Source organism: Martes martes (assembly GCF_963455335.1).
Source record: "Martes martes genome assembly, chromosome: 14".
Classification (NCBI taxonomy): Eukaryota; Metazoa; Chordata; class Mammalia; order Carnivora; family Mustelidae; genus Martes; species Martes martes.
Genome location: NC_137902.1, coordinates 85,556,264 through 85,573,852, shown reverse-complemented (window position 1 = coordinate 85,573,852; position 17,589 = coordinate 85,556,264). Strand labels below are relative to the sequence as shown.

General features: G+C 39.2%; 1 protein-coding gene across 5 annotated transcripts in view; it reads left to right on the top strand.

Moving 5' to 3' along the window:
• ARID4B (AT-rich interaction domain 4B) overlaps positions 1–16,697 on the top strand; it is a 142,236-nt gene extending 125,539 nt beyond the window's left edge. For 4 of the 5 annotated variants that reach the window (XM_080822832.1, XM_080822834.1, XM_080822833.1 and 1 more), the window contains 5 exons: positions 1,218–2,432; positions 5,490–5,603; positions 7,787–8,002; positions 9,334–9,480; positions 14,930–16,697. In XM_080822832.1, the coding sequence (XP_080678958.1) occupies positions 1,218–2,432; positions 5,490–5,603; positions 7,787–8,002; positions 9,334–9,480; positions 14,930–15,057 (1,820 nt within the window). In that variant the 3' untranslated portion in view covers positions 15,058–16,697. Of the gene's footprint in view, positions 1–1,217; positions 2,433–5,489; positions 5,604–6,295; positions 8,003–9,333; positions 9,481–14,929 lie in introns of all 5 variants that reach the window. The other variant, XR_013967918.1, reaches the window with a different exon arrangement.
• The last annotated feature ends 892 nt before the right edge of the window (positions 16,698–17,589 follow it).

Sequence of the window (17,589 nt, the reverse complement as noted above, 5' to 3'; positions counted from 1 at the left end):
TCATTTACTAAAATCAATTTTTAAGAAATAAATTAAGGCGGGGCACCTGGGTGGCTCAGTGGGTTAAGCCTCTGCCTTCGGCTCAGGTCATGATCCCAGGGTCCTGAGATCAAGCCCGGCATCGGGCTCTCTGCTCAGCAGGGAGCCTGCTTCCCCCCCCTCCTTCTGCCTTCCTCTCTGCCTACTTGTGATCTCTGTCAAATAAGTAAATAAAATTTTTTTTTAAAAAAAGAAATAAATTAAGGGGCACCTGGGTGACTCAGTTGGGTTAAGTTTTTGCTTACAGCTCAGGTCATGAACCCAGGGTTCTGGGATCAAGTCCCCCATCGGGCTCTCTGTTCTGCTCAGCAGGGAGCCTGCTTCTCCTCCTCCTGCCTGCTCATGCTCCCTCTCTCTATCTCTCTCACTATCTCTATCTTGCTCTCAAGTAAATAAAAATAAAATCTTAAGAAGATAAAAAATTTTTTAAAATGTCACTTTCGGGCACCTGGGTGGCTCAGTTAGTTAAGCGTCTGCCTTCAGCTCAGGTCATGATCCCAGGAATCGCACATCGGGCTCCCTGCAGGGAGCCTGCTTCTCTTCTCCCTCTCCTCCCTGCCCATGCTTTCTCTTGTTGTCTCTTTCTCTCTCTCTCATTATTTATATATCGTATATATAAATAAAATCTTTAAAAAAATTCTGTAAATATTTTTACATAAGGTATCAGTTACTTAGGTTACTTGTGTCGTTCTTTAAAACTTCGTGGAAATGCATTGTTCACAAATCTTTGAATAATCATTGCTACACTGAAAGTGAAGCCTACAGTTTCCTAAGAATACGGACTTCGAAGTTGGAATTACCTGGACCTGGGACTGCATCCTGACTGCGTTATTATGTTCTACTCAGAAAATTGAGAAGTTTCTTTTTTATGATCAGTTTTATTGAGGTATAACTTAGAAACAATAAAATTCACAGCTTTTATGCTTATAATTTGATGTGTATTTACTGTATACTTTTGGCAAAAGTATACAGTAGTGTTTCTACAGCCACTGTCCCAGTATAAAACATTACCGTCTTCGTGTGAGTATCTTCCCTCTCCAAAACTCCCATTTTCTCACCTGCAAAATGGAGATAAAACCTAGCAACCCAAGGTGGCTATAACCACAGAGGCTAATATATAATTTGCACAGGGAAGACATTGCTAGAAAAACTCATCAGTCTTTCGTCTTATTTTCTAGCTTCTGAAAGTTCTGCTGAAGACAGTGAGCAGGAGGGTGAGACAGGTGCTCAAGACACAGATAACCATGGCAGAGAAGACTCGAAGATTGATCATTTGACCCACAGCAGAAATGATCTTCTTGCGAAAGAGGAACAGAACAGTTCATCTTTGCTAGAAGAGAACAAAATCCATGCAGATTTGGTAATATCCAAACCAGTGTCAAAATCTCCAGAAAGGTTAAGAAAAGATATGGAAGGATTATCTGAAGATACTGATGATGAAGAAGAAGATGACATCACAAAAAAGAGAAAGGATGTTAAGAAGGACACCACAGAGAAATCTTCAAAGCCACAAGTCAAACGTGGTAAGAGAAGGTATTGCAACACAGAGGAGTGTTTAAAAAGCGGATCACCTGGCAAAAAGGAAGATAAGGCCAAGAACAAAGAATCGCTTTGCCTAGAAAACAGTAGCAACAGCTCTTCAGATGAAGAGGAAGAAGAAAAATCAAAAACAAAGTTGACGCCAACTAAGAAGTATAACGGTTTGGAGGAAAAGAGAAAATCTCTACGGACAACTGGTTTCTATTCCGGATTTTCAGAGGTGGCAGAAAAAAGGATAAAACTTTTGAATAACTCTGACGAAAGACTTCAGAACAGCAGAGCTAAAGATCGCAAAGACGTCTGGTCAAGCATTCAGGGACAGTGGCCTAAAAAAACACTGAAGGAGCTGTTTTCAGACTCGGACACGGAGGCGGCAGCCTCCCCGCCCCATCCTGCCCCGGAAGAGGGGCCGGCCGAGGGGTCCCTGCAGCCCGTGGCCGAGGAGGAGAGCGGCTCCCCCGGCGCCGAGCTGGAAACCCCGCCCCCAGCCGGCGCCGACAGCAAACCTGCCGAGGAAAAGCCAGTGGAGATCAGTGACAAAAAAGCAGACTTTCCTAGTAGTGGCAGCAATTCAGTGCTGAACACCCCTCCTACCACACCGGAGTCGCCTTCCTCGGTCACTGTGACAGAAGCCGGTCGGCAGCAGTCTTCTGGGACGGTCGCGGAACCGCTGGCTCCAAACCAGGAGGAGGTTCGAAGCATCAAGAGCGAAACGGACAGCACAGTCGAGGTGGAGAGCGTCGCGGGGGAGCTCCAGGACCTCCAGTCGGAAGGGAACAGCTCCCCGGCGGGCTGCGACGCGAGCGTGAGCTCCAGCAGTAGTAATCAGCCGGAGCCCGAACATCCCGACAAAGGTGAGCGCGGCAGGTGCACACCGCCTGCTTCGGGGATTTCCCTCCTTGCATTTTCACGGGCTTCACAGTATCTCTCGTTAGAACGTGAGGCGGTGGAGTGAAGTCCTTGTGTGAACATGGTGAACACGGAAATTTGGAGGGTAATTTGAGTCACTGAATAGTGAAAGAGTTTAAAAGCTTGAGGATTTAATGTCCTTTGCTTGAGCTGTCTGTTGCATTTCATAGTGGACCAGGACACATGCTAGAAGTGCCCCCAGGCCCAAATCCAGACCTTTCTGAAGACTCATTATACACTGGTTGACTGTATGGCATGAGCAGCTTAAATATATTTCTGTAACGTTGTTTTGCGATTGTAATGTGCAGTTTCTCACAAACATTTTGATTTATTGACAGACCCCTCCACCCTTAACCAAATACTGTATGTAGGGGTTTGGAGCAACCAACTGTCCAGGCACTGCTTTCCTCAGACAACCGTGTCAAACTGATTTTCAAGCCTGACTAACTTGTGTGAGTTTGTAAAGGAATTTGATGCTTTCTTAGATGCATAGCTTCCAGATTGAAGGACCAATGTGTATGTTAACAACCTACAGTAATACTTCTTTGATTTTCCGTGCAATTGGGAAAGGTGGAAATTCAAATTAGTACTTCCCAAAAGTGTTAGTGCCTTTTGATTTTGCCATGGCTATTCTTCCGTCATCATTTTTCTTATAAACCACTTCTGTGGTGTCCTCAAATGAATATAACATATGCTGACACTTGGCTTCGAAACATAGTTTTCCGTTGTAAAGATAGGATATGTATTTTCTATAACATACAGTTTTTATTATGCTAGACTTGTGCTTTTAGCTGAGCTTAAGGAGATGTGATAGAGATCAAATGAATTAATTACAGGTTTTCTCACACAAATATTTTTTTCCTTTTTCTCTTTCTTCAGCTTTACTGAGATATAATTGGTGTAACATTGTCACACAAATCTTGACTTAAAACATTCTTTTTAAAAAATAAATATTAAGTAAAAAATATAGTTGCAATTCAATTGGGATCTTCATTGTGTTTTCACATTCATACGCTACAGTATGTGTGCCATGAAGAAGAGACACAAGAGCTTATATTCTGATAGACTAAGTTAGCACTGCCCTTTATTTTTATTTTTTATTTATTTTTTATTTTTTAAAGATTTTATTTATTTATTTGACAGAGAGATCACAGTAGACAAAGACGCAGGCAGAGAGAGAGAGAGGGAAGCAGGCTCCCTGCTGAGCAGAGAGCCCGATGCGGGACTCGATCCCAAGACCCTGAGATCATGACCTGAGCCGAAGGGAGCGGCTTAACCCACTGAGCCACCCAGGCGCCCCAGCACTGCCCTTTAGAATCTTAATCTTGACCAGGTTAAAAAATATTCAGCTTGAAGAATAACCCCAAATTTAGGGTAATAGAGACCATCTGCTCTATCAGATCAAAGCATATAATAGTTTTTAGAATTGATCTCTCTTTAGAAATAAATTCTTTTTTTTTTTTAAAGGTTTTATTTATTTATTTGACAGAGATCACAAGTAGGCCGAGAGGCAGGCAGAGAGAGAGGGGGAAGCAGGCTCCCTGCCGAGCAGAGACCCCGATGCGGGGCTCGATCCCAGGACCCTGAGATTGTGACCTGAGCCGAAGGCAGAGGCTTAACCCTCTGAGCCACCCAGGCGCCCCTAGAAATAAATTCTTAAGCATTTATTTCGTATGGCCTCATTTTAAGAAATTTGTCTACCAATACCAGAGAATTCACATATATCAAAAGTAAAAATGTAAATTTTACAATTTAAGTTTAGGATTCCCTCCAATTAGCTTACATTAAGCTTTCTATTTCTTGCAGCTCAAAGCTTCAGAATTAATACTCTTTTAGGGAGAATCCTGGCAATTATTTTCAAGACTCTTCTGCTTCAATATAGTCGTCATCTTAATCACCTTCTTTATGTTTCATTTAAATTGTTATTTTAAAATAGCATTAGGAAAAGTTATCAGTAAGGTGTAATTAAAAAACTGTCTAGGAAGTTGCAAACAAAATAGTTAATAACCTATCCCATTTTTGACCAAGGAAGCCATGTCTTCTTGTATATTCAAGACTGATTTTATCATTGATAGCAGGACTAAGAAATATTTCTTGTAGCAAATATGACATAATTTTTTAATCATATTTATATCATGTCATTACAGTATCTGACATTGTATTGAGTAGAGATGGGACTTTCCTAATCTCCGAAGAAGTCTGGTAGACGACACATGTAATTAGAAATACACAGAAACATAGCAGATGTTGAGGACCAAGTTAATAGTATAGAAAAATGTACTGAAACTGCCGTTGGGAGTAGTGGTTAAGCCATGGAAGCCTGGCCATCAAGGAAGGTTTTAGTGAAGATGTAGGATGTGGGCTAATCTTTGACGAAAAGGGAGACATTTATGATGTTTCGGGATAGTTTCCTAAGAAGAAGATGAAACGGTTCTTAGAATTACTAGGCTGGATTTGTAAATGGTATATGCGTTAACCAGTGCTCTGGCAGTGAAGTTATTGTTGGAATAAATAAATTGGTAAAATAACTAAGTGTGAATTACTGCTAAAAGTTATCCCATTAATATGGTATCATTTTAAAATTATATTAATATCATTATAAGGTATATCAATATTTTAACCTTTAATTAAATCTTAATATTTATTTTGGTTTTATTGAATTTTAACAAATTTCAGTTTTTATTTTCAGCATTTACCTGTTTTTGAATTACTAGACTCACAAGCTCCCATACTAAATTGAGAACTATTTTTGGTTTACACCTCATTTTTCTAAGAAGGATGTGCATATTTTATTTGCTTTTTAAAAACTTTTATTATGTGCAGTAATTCAGTTCATTAATGATAATTTATTCTAAAATTACAGTAATTTCTGTGAGAATTTATAAATCTCATAAAGAACATGCATGGTTTCAGAATTGTTCTATGGTTCTAAAATGTGGAATTTATACCTGTAAAAGCTTGATTTTATTTTGTGTTACTTAATAATTTCTTTCCCATTGTAGCCTGTACAGGTCAGAAAAGAGGGAAAGAATCTCAGGGAGGAGGAAGTTCATCAAAAAAGCAGAAACGAAGCCATAAAGCAACAGTGGTAAACAACAAAAAAAAGGGAAAAGGCAGTAAGTGTGAAACCTCTCATTATTTAAATATAAAAATAATGGCGGATATGTTTTTTTCCCCCTATTAAGGAAAGGGTATTCAGGATATGGGATAGTTAAATATTTTGATTTTGTCTCTGCCCTCAAAAAAGTCACACAGAAGTCTTCTGATCCTAGGTAAATTCTAGGATTAAGCAGTTTGGTGTTGATATTCAGCAGTGGTATTGATTGCTGATGAATGATCAGGTAATTCTTTTTAAAATAATAGCCAATATAATATAAGCTCAACATCTTTGTTAGTTTTATGTCCCACAGTTCTTTCCATTTGCCATTATATGTGCTATATATAATTGAAAGTGTTTCAATTATATATTATTTTTATTACAGTGAAATTGATTGCTTTGTAACTCTTCAAGGCAAAATGAGACTGGAAGAGAATAACCAAGATAGCTTTAGAGCTGTAATTCCAACAACTCCAGTCTATTACTTTTATCTTTGGTACCCCAAACTGTGTGTCCCAAGAGCAGCTATATACAGTACTTAAGACTTAACTTTAGTAATGGCTCTGTTTGTTGACCAACAGGAATTTATATACTGTATTTCTCCTGAGAGCTGCACATTTTATCTCTCTTTTGTAGACAAAGTGAGAAGCAGAAAATATGTAAAGAATTTTTTTTCAGGTGCCCCACACTGACCTCCTGCTGCTCTTCCAGGAGACTCCTGCCACCTCCACTGCCTGACCTTTGCTATCGGCCGGCTTGGCTGCACTTCAGTGCAGAAAAGGGTTATGCGGCCAGCTCCCCGAGCTTCTGCTGAGCCCATATGACTTCCAGGCGGTGAATATGGCGTCCCTCGGGGCCCCGGGCGGCTGTGCTCAGCAAGGCCATGAAAGCCAGGCTGAGGCAGACCACTGCATCAGAGTGGGGCCAAGCCTTGGGTGGCTTAGCTAGGAGTTGCCAGGGGTTCCAGAGCAGCAGTGGTGGGATTGGGAGGGGATTCACTTAAGGTGTGTGTCAAGGAGTGGTGGAGTGGCTTCATTCTCCAAGCACCACAGTGGGAGGAGCTGCTGTGTACCTTTTCTATCTAAATGCTTTTCAGGCTTCGAGAGCCTGACTGTGCTTTTTTGGGGGGGTAGCTGTTAAAGAATAAATACGTGCCACATTGATCACCAGTTACTTGGAATAACCGACAGGATACTGAAAGTGATACTTTTGTCTTCAAGACTTCACCATTTAAATGACATTTCCTAAGAGGGCTCATCTTCAACAAGTCAGTTAATGTATTCCTATAATTTCGAGGTATAGCAGTTACATTTGATTGTATTCTATGACTGTTCTGTAGCAGTTATAGTTAATTGTATTCTTCCATTTTCATGGTTGGGCTTGGTAAATCAGAATAAGGAAACCATTTTCTGAGAATAATTTAGTAAAGTGGAACCAACTCATGGAATCACAGATAATACTTTGTATCCAGAAAGCGGTAATTCATGGAACTATCAATCCCATCACCTGTTCACATGGTAAACTGGCAAGGTTAAGCCTTTCTATTGGAGGACTGAGGCTTTACTCAGCAGAGGCAGATTTGTGAAATCTTCATACCAAATATATTTACCAGAGTTGAACTGATGGTTTATTTTAGTTAAAAGCTATGATGTAGGAGTTACTTGAGGAAAAAAATCATTGTACACATTGAAGTTTAGAGTTGGGGAACCCAAAGAATTTTTTATTGAATTTCATGATTATCCATCATTGTGTCCTTATGGCCAGAGGAGTAGAAAAAGTGTTATGTGAACATGATCTGTATACAACGTAAAATATTAAATTTAAATTCCTATAATGGGTCATTTTTTAAAATGCTATATAAATAGTAACATGATAGACTAAAAAGCCATTCCGATACATAATTATGATACATTTGACAGTCTACCAGGTATAATGGAAGATTAGTTTGAATGTTTTTTTTAAAAAAAGATTATTGGCAATTCAGGTAAGAAGAATTTTTTGGTTCTGTTTTTGTTTTTCTTAACTGAGATGCTGCTATATTTGTATATGATGACTTTCCAGAATCTAGGCAGGGTCTATAAAGCAAGTTATTTACTTTAGTAATAAATTCATGTGGTTAATTTTATATTGTTTACTAAAATCAGTGAAAATTTTTTGTTACTTTTCTGTTTACTCATGCTTTTCTTTTCATTTTTCTTTCAGCAAACAGTAGTGATAGTGAAGAACTTTCTGCTGGGGAAAGTGTAACTAAGACTCAGTCAGTCAAATCAGTTTCCACCGGAATGAAGTCTCACAGTACCAAATCTCCTGCAAGGACACAGTCCCCAGGAAAATGTGGAAAGAATGGAGATAAGGATCCTGATCTCAAGGAACCCAGTAATCGATTACCCAAAGTTTACAAATGGAGTTTTCAAATGTGTAAGTGACATTTAGTAAGCTGACAGTTAAGAGGAAGAAACTTCAGCCTGATAATTCCTGAGGCTAATAACCCTAAAAAAGAGGTTGTAACCACACTTGACACATCATAACCAATTGCAGTAGTAGAGAGCTTACTTGGATCTTGATTTGAATGAACAAATTCCTAAAAGAAAAATTTCAAGGCAATTCAGGCAAATACCAACATTAACCAGATATTTATGATAGGATGTTAGAAATTTGCTTTAAAATAATCTGCTCTTGGGAGTGGGAGTTGATGAGGTGTAAATGAGACAAGATTTGCCGTGAATTGCTAGTCACTGAAGCTGGATAATGGTATGTGGGGCTGCATTATTATTCTGTGTACTTTTGTTTATATGAAAAATCTCCATAATTAAAAACTTTTTGAAAAGGATTACCCCAGAGTTTCTCACATACAGAGATATTCTTAGGAAATCGAAAACTGCTTTTTAGAGCTTTTAAAAATTTTCCTACAATTTAAAAGTTAAACATTAAAAAAAGTTGTACATACTCATAAAAATCTAAAAAGAGGACAAAAAGAGGCCAAAAGAGAAAAATTTACCTGCAGACCTGACATTCAAAACTTTATTATCATTTCAACATTTTGGTGTCTTTCTAGTTTTATTTCTAAATATGATTTTTAGTGATATATTGTGGTGATACTGTATATGAATGTGGAACTTTTAGCATACTTGTTTAGGTCCTAAGGTTTTCAATTCTACACACTCACTCATTCAACAGGTAAACTGTGCGTGTACTACGTACCAGGCGCATGTAGGCAGAGCTTTTCTTTTCCTTTCCTTTCTTTTCTTTTTTTGTTTTTAAGATTTTAAAAAAAGATGTATTTATTTATTTGAGAGAGAATGAGAAGAGAGCATGAGAGGGGAGAGGGTCAGAGGGACAAGCAGACTCCCTGTGGAGCTGGGAGCCCGATGTGGGACTCTATCCTGGGACTCCAGGATCACAACCTGAGCTGAAGGCGGTGGCTTAACCAACTGAGTCACCCAGGCGCCCCCCCCCCTTTTTTTTTTTTAAAGATTTATAAGTAATGTCTACACCCAGCGTGGGGCTTGAAACCCACTACCCGAGATCAAGAATCACTTGCTCAACCGGCTGAGCCAGCCACACGTCTTTATATAGGCTGGCTTTTTATGTTGTTTTATGCTAGGAAGAAAAAAATCTCAGGGAAACAAATACCCACAAACCTTATTTTTAGTTTATTTGACACTTTTCTACAACCATACTATATGTTTTCTTTTATGCACTATGATTTTGTTCAAAAATACATATTGATGAAAGTTTTAAATTCACAGCGGACCTGGAAAATATGACAAGTGCTGAACGTATCACAATTCTTCAAGAAAAACTTCAGGAAATCAGAAAACATTATCTGTCATTAAAATCTGAAGTAGCTTCCATTGATCGGAGGAGAAAGCGTTTAAAGAAGAAAGAGAGAGAAAGTAAGTGTTGGTCTTACTTAAACAAGCAGTTTCTGACTGCAGCTAGACTTATGTGAGTGTATTTCTGTGTACCTGTGGGCAAGTTCTTTAATTGCTCTGCCTTATTTTCCTCATCTATAAAATGGAAAAAGTTATTTAAAGAGAAAAAGCGATCTTAAATCACAGTGTTCACTTTCATGGAGTTTATAATCTGCCTTAAAACAAAACAAAACAAAACAAAACAATGAAAAACCCAAATGAGATTTCAGATCATGAACATCACTGGGAAGATACTGATGTTAAGGCAGGGATTGGGTGGGTTGCGTTAGATTACCAGTGGTCAAGCCCTTTTCATTGAGACCTGCATGACCAGAGAAAGTGAGAGAAGTTAGTTCTGAGGGTAAAGAGTTCTCTTGGTCTACCAGCACTGCCATAACAAAGTACCACAGACTGGAGTCTTAAACAACAGGAAATGTGTGGCTTATCTCCAAATACTGTCACACTGGAAGTTAGGGCTTCAACATGGAAATTTGGAGAGACACAATTCATTCTGTGAAAGAATCCTGTATTCCCTGAGATACAGCAGGTTATTTCCTAAGGTAGAGATTCTTAAACTTGGAACTGTTGACATTTTGGGCCAGGTAATTCTTTGCTGTGGGGGCTGTTTTGTGCGCTTTGGGATGGGTTAGCAACATCCCTGGCCTCCACCCACTGGACTCCAGTAGTCCCCCACAGTCATGACAGCCAATGTCTCCTGATGTTTTCAGATATCCTCTAGAGGGCAAAATCGCCCCAGATAGAGAAGAGCTGTCCTAAGGTGGGGGCACACTTGGTGCTTTTCAGGAGCAGAAAGAAAACCACTGTGGTGAAAGTGGTAGAGACACAAGTTAGGTAGGCAGAAGCCAAATCATGTGGGGCCTGGTAGGCAAGGATGAAGGGTTTCGATTTTATTCTAAGTGAGATGGACAGCTATTTGAAGGTTTGTTGTTTTTTATATTTTATTTTATTTTATTTATTTATTTGACAGAGATCACAAGTAGGCAGAGAGGCAGGCAGAGAGAGGGGGGTAGGCAGGCTCCCCGCCGAGCAGAGAGCCCGACGCAGGGCTCAATCCCAGGACCCTGAGACCACGACCTGAGCCAAAGGCAGAGGCTTCACCTACCGAGCCACCCAGGTGCCCCATATTTGAAAGTTTTAAACAGGGAAACAGCATGGTCTGTAGTTTTTGAAGATCCCTGTCTGCAGTATAGAAAGCAGACTCTAAAGGGGCAGTGGTGGAGGCAAGCAGTATCGGTTAGGGAGCCCACTGCAGTGGCTTCAGGGGGCAAGTGACAGTGCCCTGGACTGGGTGCTTGCAGGAGAGATGGAGAGTAGTCAGCGCTGGGTTGACAGTGCTTGCTGATGGATCCGGTGCGGGTGGAGGAGAAAGGATGACTTGTAGGTTTTTTCAGCTGGAACACAAGAGTATTTGGTGCTGACGTTGGAAATGAGGAAGACCTAGAAAAGATGACAGTGGGGGTTGCGGAACACAGAAAAGATCAGACATTTCGTTTTCGCCATGTTGCCTTTTTTTTTTTTTTTAAGATTTTATTTATTTGAGTGTGAGAGAGAGTATGAGTAGGGCAAATGGCAGAGGGAGAGGGACAAGCAGATTCCCTGCTGAGTGCAGAGCTCAACAAAGGCCTCAGATCCCAGGACCCTGAGATCATAGTCTAAGCTGAAGGCAGACTTAACTGATTGAGCCACCTAGGCACCCCTTTGCCATGTCACTTTTTTTTTTTTTTTTTAAGATTTTATTTATTTGACAGATCACAAGCAGGCAGAGAGAGAGGAAGGGAAGCAGGCTCCCGGCTGAGCAGAGAGCCCAATACGGGGCTTGATCCCAGGACCCTGAGATCATGACCTGAGCCGAAGGCAGAGGTTCAACCCACTGAGCCACCCAGGTGCCCCTGCCACGTCACTTTTTTTTTATTTTTTAATTTTTTAAAAATATTTTATTTATTTATTTGACAGAGAGAGAGATCACAGGTAGGCAGAGAGGCAGGCAGAGAGAGAGGAGGAAGCAGGCTCCCCACTGAGCAGAGAGCCCGATGCGGGGCTCGATCCCAGGACCCTGAGATCGTGACCTGAGCCGAAGGCAGAGGCTTTAACCCACTGAGCCACCCAGGCGCCCCGCCACGTCACTTTTTGAAATGCCCATAAGGCATCCAACTGGAGATGTCAGGTAGATGGTGGGATGTGTAAGTGTGTAGCTGAGGGGAGAACACAGGACTAGAGAGATCATTTTTCAGTCATAGGCATAGCTACAGCACAGTAGTTACTGCAGATGGTTTATTAAGTCCCAGTACTTGAGGCCATCCATCACCTAGTAAAGAAATGAGGGTACAAACGAAGGAAAGCAGAGGCAAGCCCACTTTTAGTAGCAGGGCTGAGAGGGAGAAGAGCAAACTAGTAAGACTTGAGGAGCAACCTTGAATGAAGAAAACCAGGAGAAGCTGGCCAGGAGTTGAGGAAGTGAAGAGTTGTCATCTTGTCAAATGCTGCTGAAAGGCCAGTGAAGTGACCAGTGACTGGTCAATGTTGGAATCACCAGTGACCTTTTCAAGAGCATTTACTGTGGGCTGTGGAGGTGTGAAGCTGGATTAAAGCTGATTTAGCAGAGGATGGAGTAGGGAGGTGAGGAGGTAGAGATGGTGACCCTAGGAGAAAGGGAACCCTAGGAAAATGTCACATTTTGTAGTTTTGTAGCAAATGCAGAAAGGGGACATTAAAAGTGGGGGAAGGGGACAAGCTTACGATTTTGCCTCCCCAACCCTCCTCTTTTTCCACTGCTCCCATTCTCTGAAGCACTTTTATTTTCAGTTTCTTTTTCTTTAGATGAATATTCTTCCTTTTCTCCTTTGCTGTTGCAATAAGTCCTATAACTCTCTCCATCTTTTGTCTAGGCTTTTTAATTTGTGTGCTGGCTGAAAGTCTGGGTTATGGAGTAATTTGAAAAGAAATGTTAATATATAGGAGGTATTTACAGAAACATTGTCAAAGGAAGGGGATCAGGGTTCTCTTTGATATATAACTGTCTAAAAATAATAAAAATCAATTATAATAAACATACTATTTAAAAGCTTATGTTAGAGCTCCTTACCCTTAAGTCGTCTAATCCTTTTTAGAATTTTTATTTTTATTTTTTTTTAAAGATTTTATTTACTTATTTGATAGAGATCACAAGTAGGCAGAGAGGCAGGCAGAGAGAGGGGGAAGCAGGCTCCCTCTTGAGCAGAGAGCCCAATGTGGGGCTTGATCCCAGGACCCTGGGATCATGACCCGAGCCGAAGGCAGAGGCTTTATTTAACCCACTGAGCCACCCAGGCACCCCTAGAATGTTTTTTATGTAGTAAGATTTCTATCCAGAAACTGCCCCTCTAACATACATGTGGTCACCATAGATTCTCTGTAGCAAATGGTTCTGATAAATGAATCCTTTCTCTGGGGAGTTAGCTCTAAAAGTCAGTTCCTAAATACTATTAACATATCAGTAGGAAGGGGCCGCTGGGTGGTTCAGTTTTTTAAACATCTGGCTTCAGCTCAGGTTACTGACCCCAGGGTCCTGGGATCATACCTCCATCTCGGGGATGGGAGTATGGGATCTAACTGAGGCTCCCTGCTCAGTGTAGAGCCTGCTTCTGCCTCTCCCTGTGACCCTCTTACCCCACCCCATGCTCATGCTTTCTCTCTCATGCTCTTTCTGAAATAAATAAAATACTAGTAGGAAAATGACTATCCTAGTTGTCAAAGAAAAGCAAGCCAAATATGATACTATTCCTAGCCAAAAAAGAAAAAAAGTATAAAAAAGTATAATTGGAACCAGTGGTAGGAAAATATACTGAAATTCATACACATTGCTGGAGGCATTGGCAAACAATTTGGAAAACAATTTGACTCTATTTGGAGAACTAGCTAAATCCAGTTCTGAGAATAGGTCTCAAGGAAAGATAGTAACCATAAAGAAGTTTGTGGTTATATTTATAATAACAGATAGAAATTATTTAAATTGGGATACATTACATTGAAGAAAAAGTAGACATTTAAATTTTTATTTAAAATGCCCCAAATTTGGGTGCCTGGATGGCTGTCAGCTGAGCATCTGCCTTTGGCTCAGGTCATGATCTCTGGGTCCTGGGATCCAGTCTGGCATCTGGCTTTCTGCTCAGCAGGGAGTCTGTTTCTCTCTCTCTCTCTCTCTCTCCCTCTCCCTCTGCCCCTCTGCACTGATTGTTCTCTCTGTCTCAAATAAATAAATAAAATCTTCTAAAAAAAAGAAAAGAAAAAGAGGTAGATTTGTCTATGTTCAGGTATGGAACAATCTCCTAAGATAAAGTGTTCAAAAAAAAAATCAAGAGTCAAACACTGCGCTGTGATGCTTCCACTTGTTTTTTTAAAGTAGGATTGTAGCTACACATGTCTAATTTGCATATCATATCTCTAGCTTCTGGAGATAGCATTCTTCCAGAACAGGGCTGGGAAACATTTTCTGTAGAGGCAGACGATAAATATTTTGGACTTTGTTGGCCAAGTGGTCTCTTTAGAACAACTTGACCCTGCCATTGTAGGTGGGAAATCTACCATAGGCAAGATGTAAATACATGGGCATGGCTGTGTTCCAATAAATTTTTCTTAACAAAAGCAGGTGGGCTAGATTTGCCCTGGGGGCAGTAATTTGCCAGCCACTATTCTAGAGTTTTTTAAAGACTACGAAGCAACTGGTAACAATGGGGAAGGGGAATTTGGAGGGTTTAGGAGGGTTTTTGATGAGAAGGTTTGCTTTTCCACCTTATATACCTGTACTGAAGGTTTTCTTTTACCTTATGCTTGTATTCCTTAAAACATGTTTTTTTTTTCCAAATACCGATTGATAGCAAAGAGAATTTCCCTGAGGAAAATAACAAATGTGTCATTTGCTTTGTAAACGAAGTTAAGGAAAATGCAGAATCAATTAGCCTCCCATTCTCATCACCATTTAAATTCCTAAGAAACTCCCAACACTGGAAGATGCAGGAATTAGGAGGAAGGAAGCGATTTTTGGGTGGATTACAGATTTTTATTACTGGATTCAGAGTTCCTTTTGACATTTGTTTCTGTTGTTACAGAAAGTCGATTCTTAGTTTTATTTCCATGTTTTAATAGACTGGGCCCATGATTTTTTTCTTCCTAATTGATCCATGCAGGAGTCGCGTTCCCTGATCTGTTCTTTTTCATTAACTGTAGTTGGCACGGTCTAGCTACTTCAGATACAGTAATTTTTCCTTTCTTTACATGATGGTATTGTGACATTTACACTGCTCCTGTTGTCAGCTAACTGGTTTTAGAGAACACACAGAATTTTAGTTGAGAGGACTGACGTTTTCCGTTTTCTTTCTTTCTGTTGTCGGGTATACATTTATTAAGCCTTTGGTTTGGTCTTCCCTTTCTTCAGGTGCTGCTACATCCTCATCCTCTTCTTCCCCTTCATCCAGTTCCATAACAGCTGCTGTTATGTTAACTTTAGCTGAACCGTCAATGTCCAGCGCATCACAAAATGGAATGTCAGTTGAGTGCAGGTGACAGCAGGACTTGCTAAAGCACTTTGCACTTAATGGCTGTTGAGGGCCACGTCTTTTTTTTATACTGCACAGTGGCACAAAAAAAAAAATCAGACAAGCACTATTTTATATTTAAAAATTGTTTCTTGACAAGCTGACTTGGCACTTAAGTGCACTTTTTTTATGAAGAAAAAGTACAATGAACTGCTTTTCCTCAAGCAATAATTGTTTCCAACTTGTCTGGGAATTGTGTGTCTGGTAACTTGAAGGCCTTCCACTGTGGCAAATGGAGGCTTTTCACTGCCTGTAGAGACAATACAGTAAGCATAGTTATTCGGTGGGCCAGAACAGGTTAAGATAACTTACTGTATATGTATTCCCTTGTATTTTGTTAAAGCTGGAACATTTGATATTTTTCCATTTATTTATGAAAAAATATGAACCTATTTTCATTTGTACGAGCTAATTGTTTTTTAAAGCAAGTCACCTCAGGGTGGCTTTAATTGTATAAGTCAAGCACATGTAATAAATTCAAAACCTGCAGTTAACAGGATATTAGACATCAATCCTGGTAACCAAATATTAAAGATTCTCTTTAAAAAAGACTGAACATGTTTACAGGTTTGAATTAGGCTAAAAGGTCTTGCAGTGGCTTTTCACGCCCCTTCAAATTGGAATGGAACTACTGTACTTTGCCATTTTTCTATAAATCAGTATTTTTTTTTAATTTTGATATAATACATTGTGTGAAAAAAGAAAATGGCTAATAAACTGTATTAAATCTTAAACAATGTATAAAGATTGTACTTAGCCAGTTCAAAGTGTATATTTATTCATAATGAATTATAACAGTTATATTTTTGTGTTTTCTTGTAAATGTTTCTTTTTCCTTAAATACAGATAATTCATTTGTATTGCTTATTTTATTATGAGCTACAACAAGAGGACTTCAGGAACAAGTAAACTGTATTAGTATGGTTCAAGGTTGTTGATACGAACTGTCTCAAAAGGATGGTTGTTATTTTAAGTATAAATAGCTAATTGGGGTGGTAGGCCTATAAAGTTAAATGCCTTGTATAAAATCCAAAATGAGCGCAAAATTGTTTTCACTTGTATTGACTTTATGTTGTATGATTCCAATCTCTGTTCTGTTTGGCACTTGTATTTAATTCTACACCTTTGTAAGACATTTGTATATTGCGGATGTGTTCATTCAAGCTATTTAATACCTGGCACTGTTAATACACAGTACTTTACTGTACAGACTGTTTTACCGTTTTAATTGTAGTTCTGTGTACTTTTTTTGGATGGAGCTGGCATGTTTTATTTGTTTTCTGGCAATACGACATGTGAGAATTTCGAAGCGTTTTGTTGTAGATGCTAACGTGTCAGAATCCTTTACATTCAACTTTTCTAAGAAAAGCATTTTCAGTCTTGTAGTGTGTGCTTAAAGTAACTAATTTTGTTGAAAATGGTTTCAAGTTATTCAAATTTGTACAGGACTGTAAAGATTTGTTGACAGCAAAACGTTGAAGAAAAAGCTTATAGAATAAAAGCTATAAAGTATATATTAGGATCTGCAAACAATGAAGAATTATGTAATATATTGTACAAATGTAAGCAAAGGCTCTGAAATAAAATGCCATAGTTTGTGAATCCTTGATTTTGTTTCTAAAAGATTAAGTAATTTTAGTTCATTTCTGTATATGATGACTGACTGGAACATCCATCTCCAGCCTGTATTAGCAGAAGGGGTTCATTGACATACCAAAAAAAGGGAAATACTATACCTATAAAAATGAAAAGTCCATTAACCAGACACAGGATTTATTAGGCAATTTTTATCATTGTATATGAGTATATACAGAGTATATACACTCTATAGACTATTTTGCTTGATTCCGAACATGAATATTTATGACTTGGAGGTTTGTCTAAAGATGAAAAAAAATTATTTTCTTTAACATGTGGAACCATCACCAGCAGATTTTTTCCTTTTTTCTGTCTTGTCATTTCATTGGACGTTGACTTTTAGTGTACTCTGCTGCACTGCACATTGGAATAATCTGGACAATAGTCAACACTCTGTACTGTGCCCACGGTGGTGGTGGTGGTGGTGGGGCAGCTGTTGCCCCACAGAGTTGTACTGAATTGGTCTAGGATGAGACTTGGATGTCGATCTTGTTTTAAAGGTCTCCAGTGACTTTAATATGCATCTGAGTTGAGAACTGCTTTTCTCCCCATTTTAAAAAAAATCAGTAATTGGGTTTTTTGCCCCATTTAATGAACTTTCCACCAAGAGACAGTCCTTTCTTAAAACAGTTTTTAAGGCCTAAAAAGCTCAAATGTATAGTTTTAAATTACCTTTGGGATGACCCTTTATTTATGTTTACAGAAATTTAATTTTCTTAGGGATGAGTTTTAAAATCTGGAACAGTGCTCCCAAAATGAAATCCTAGAATACTGGTTCCTGGAAATGCTTTGGGAGTTGTCAAATATATATGCCACATATAGCACTTTTTCCCACAGAGATTCATTGTTAGCATATTAAAAA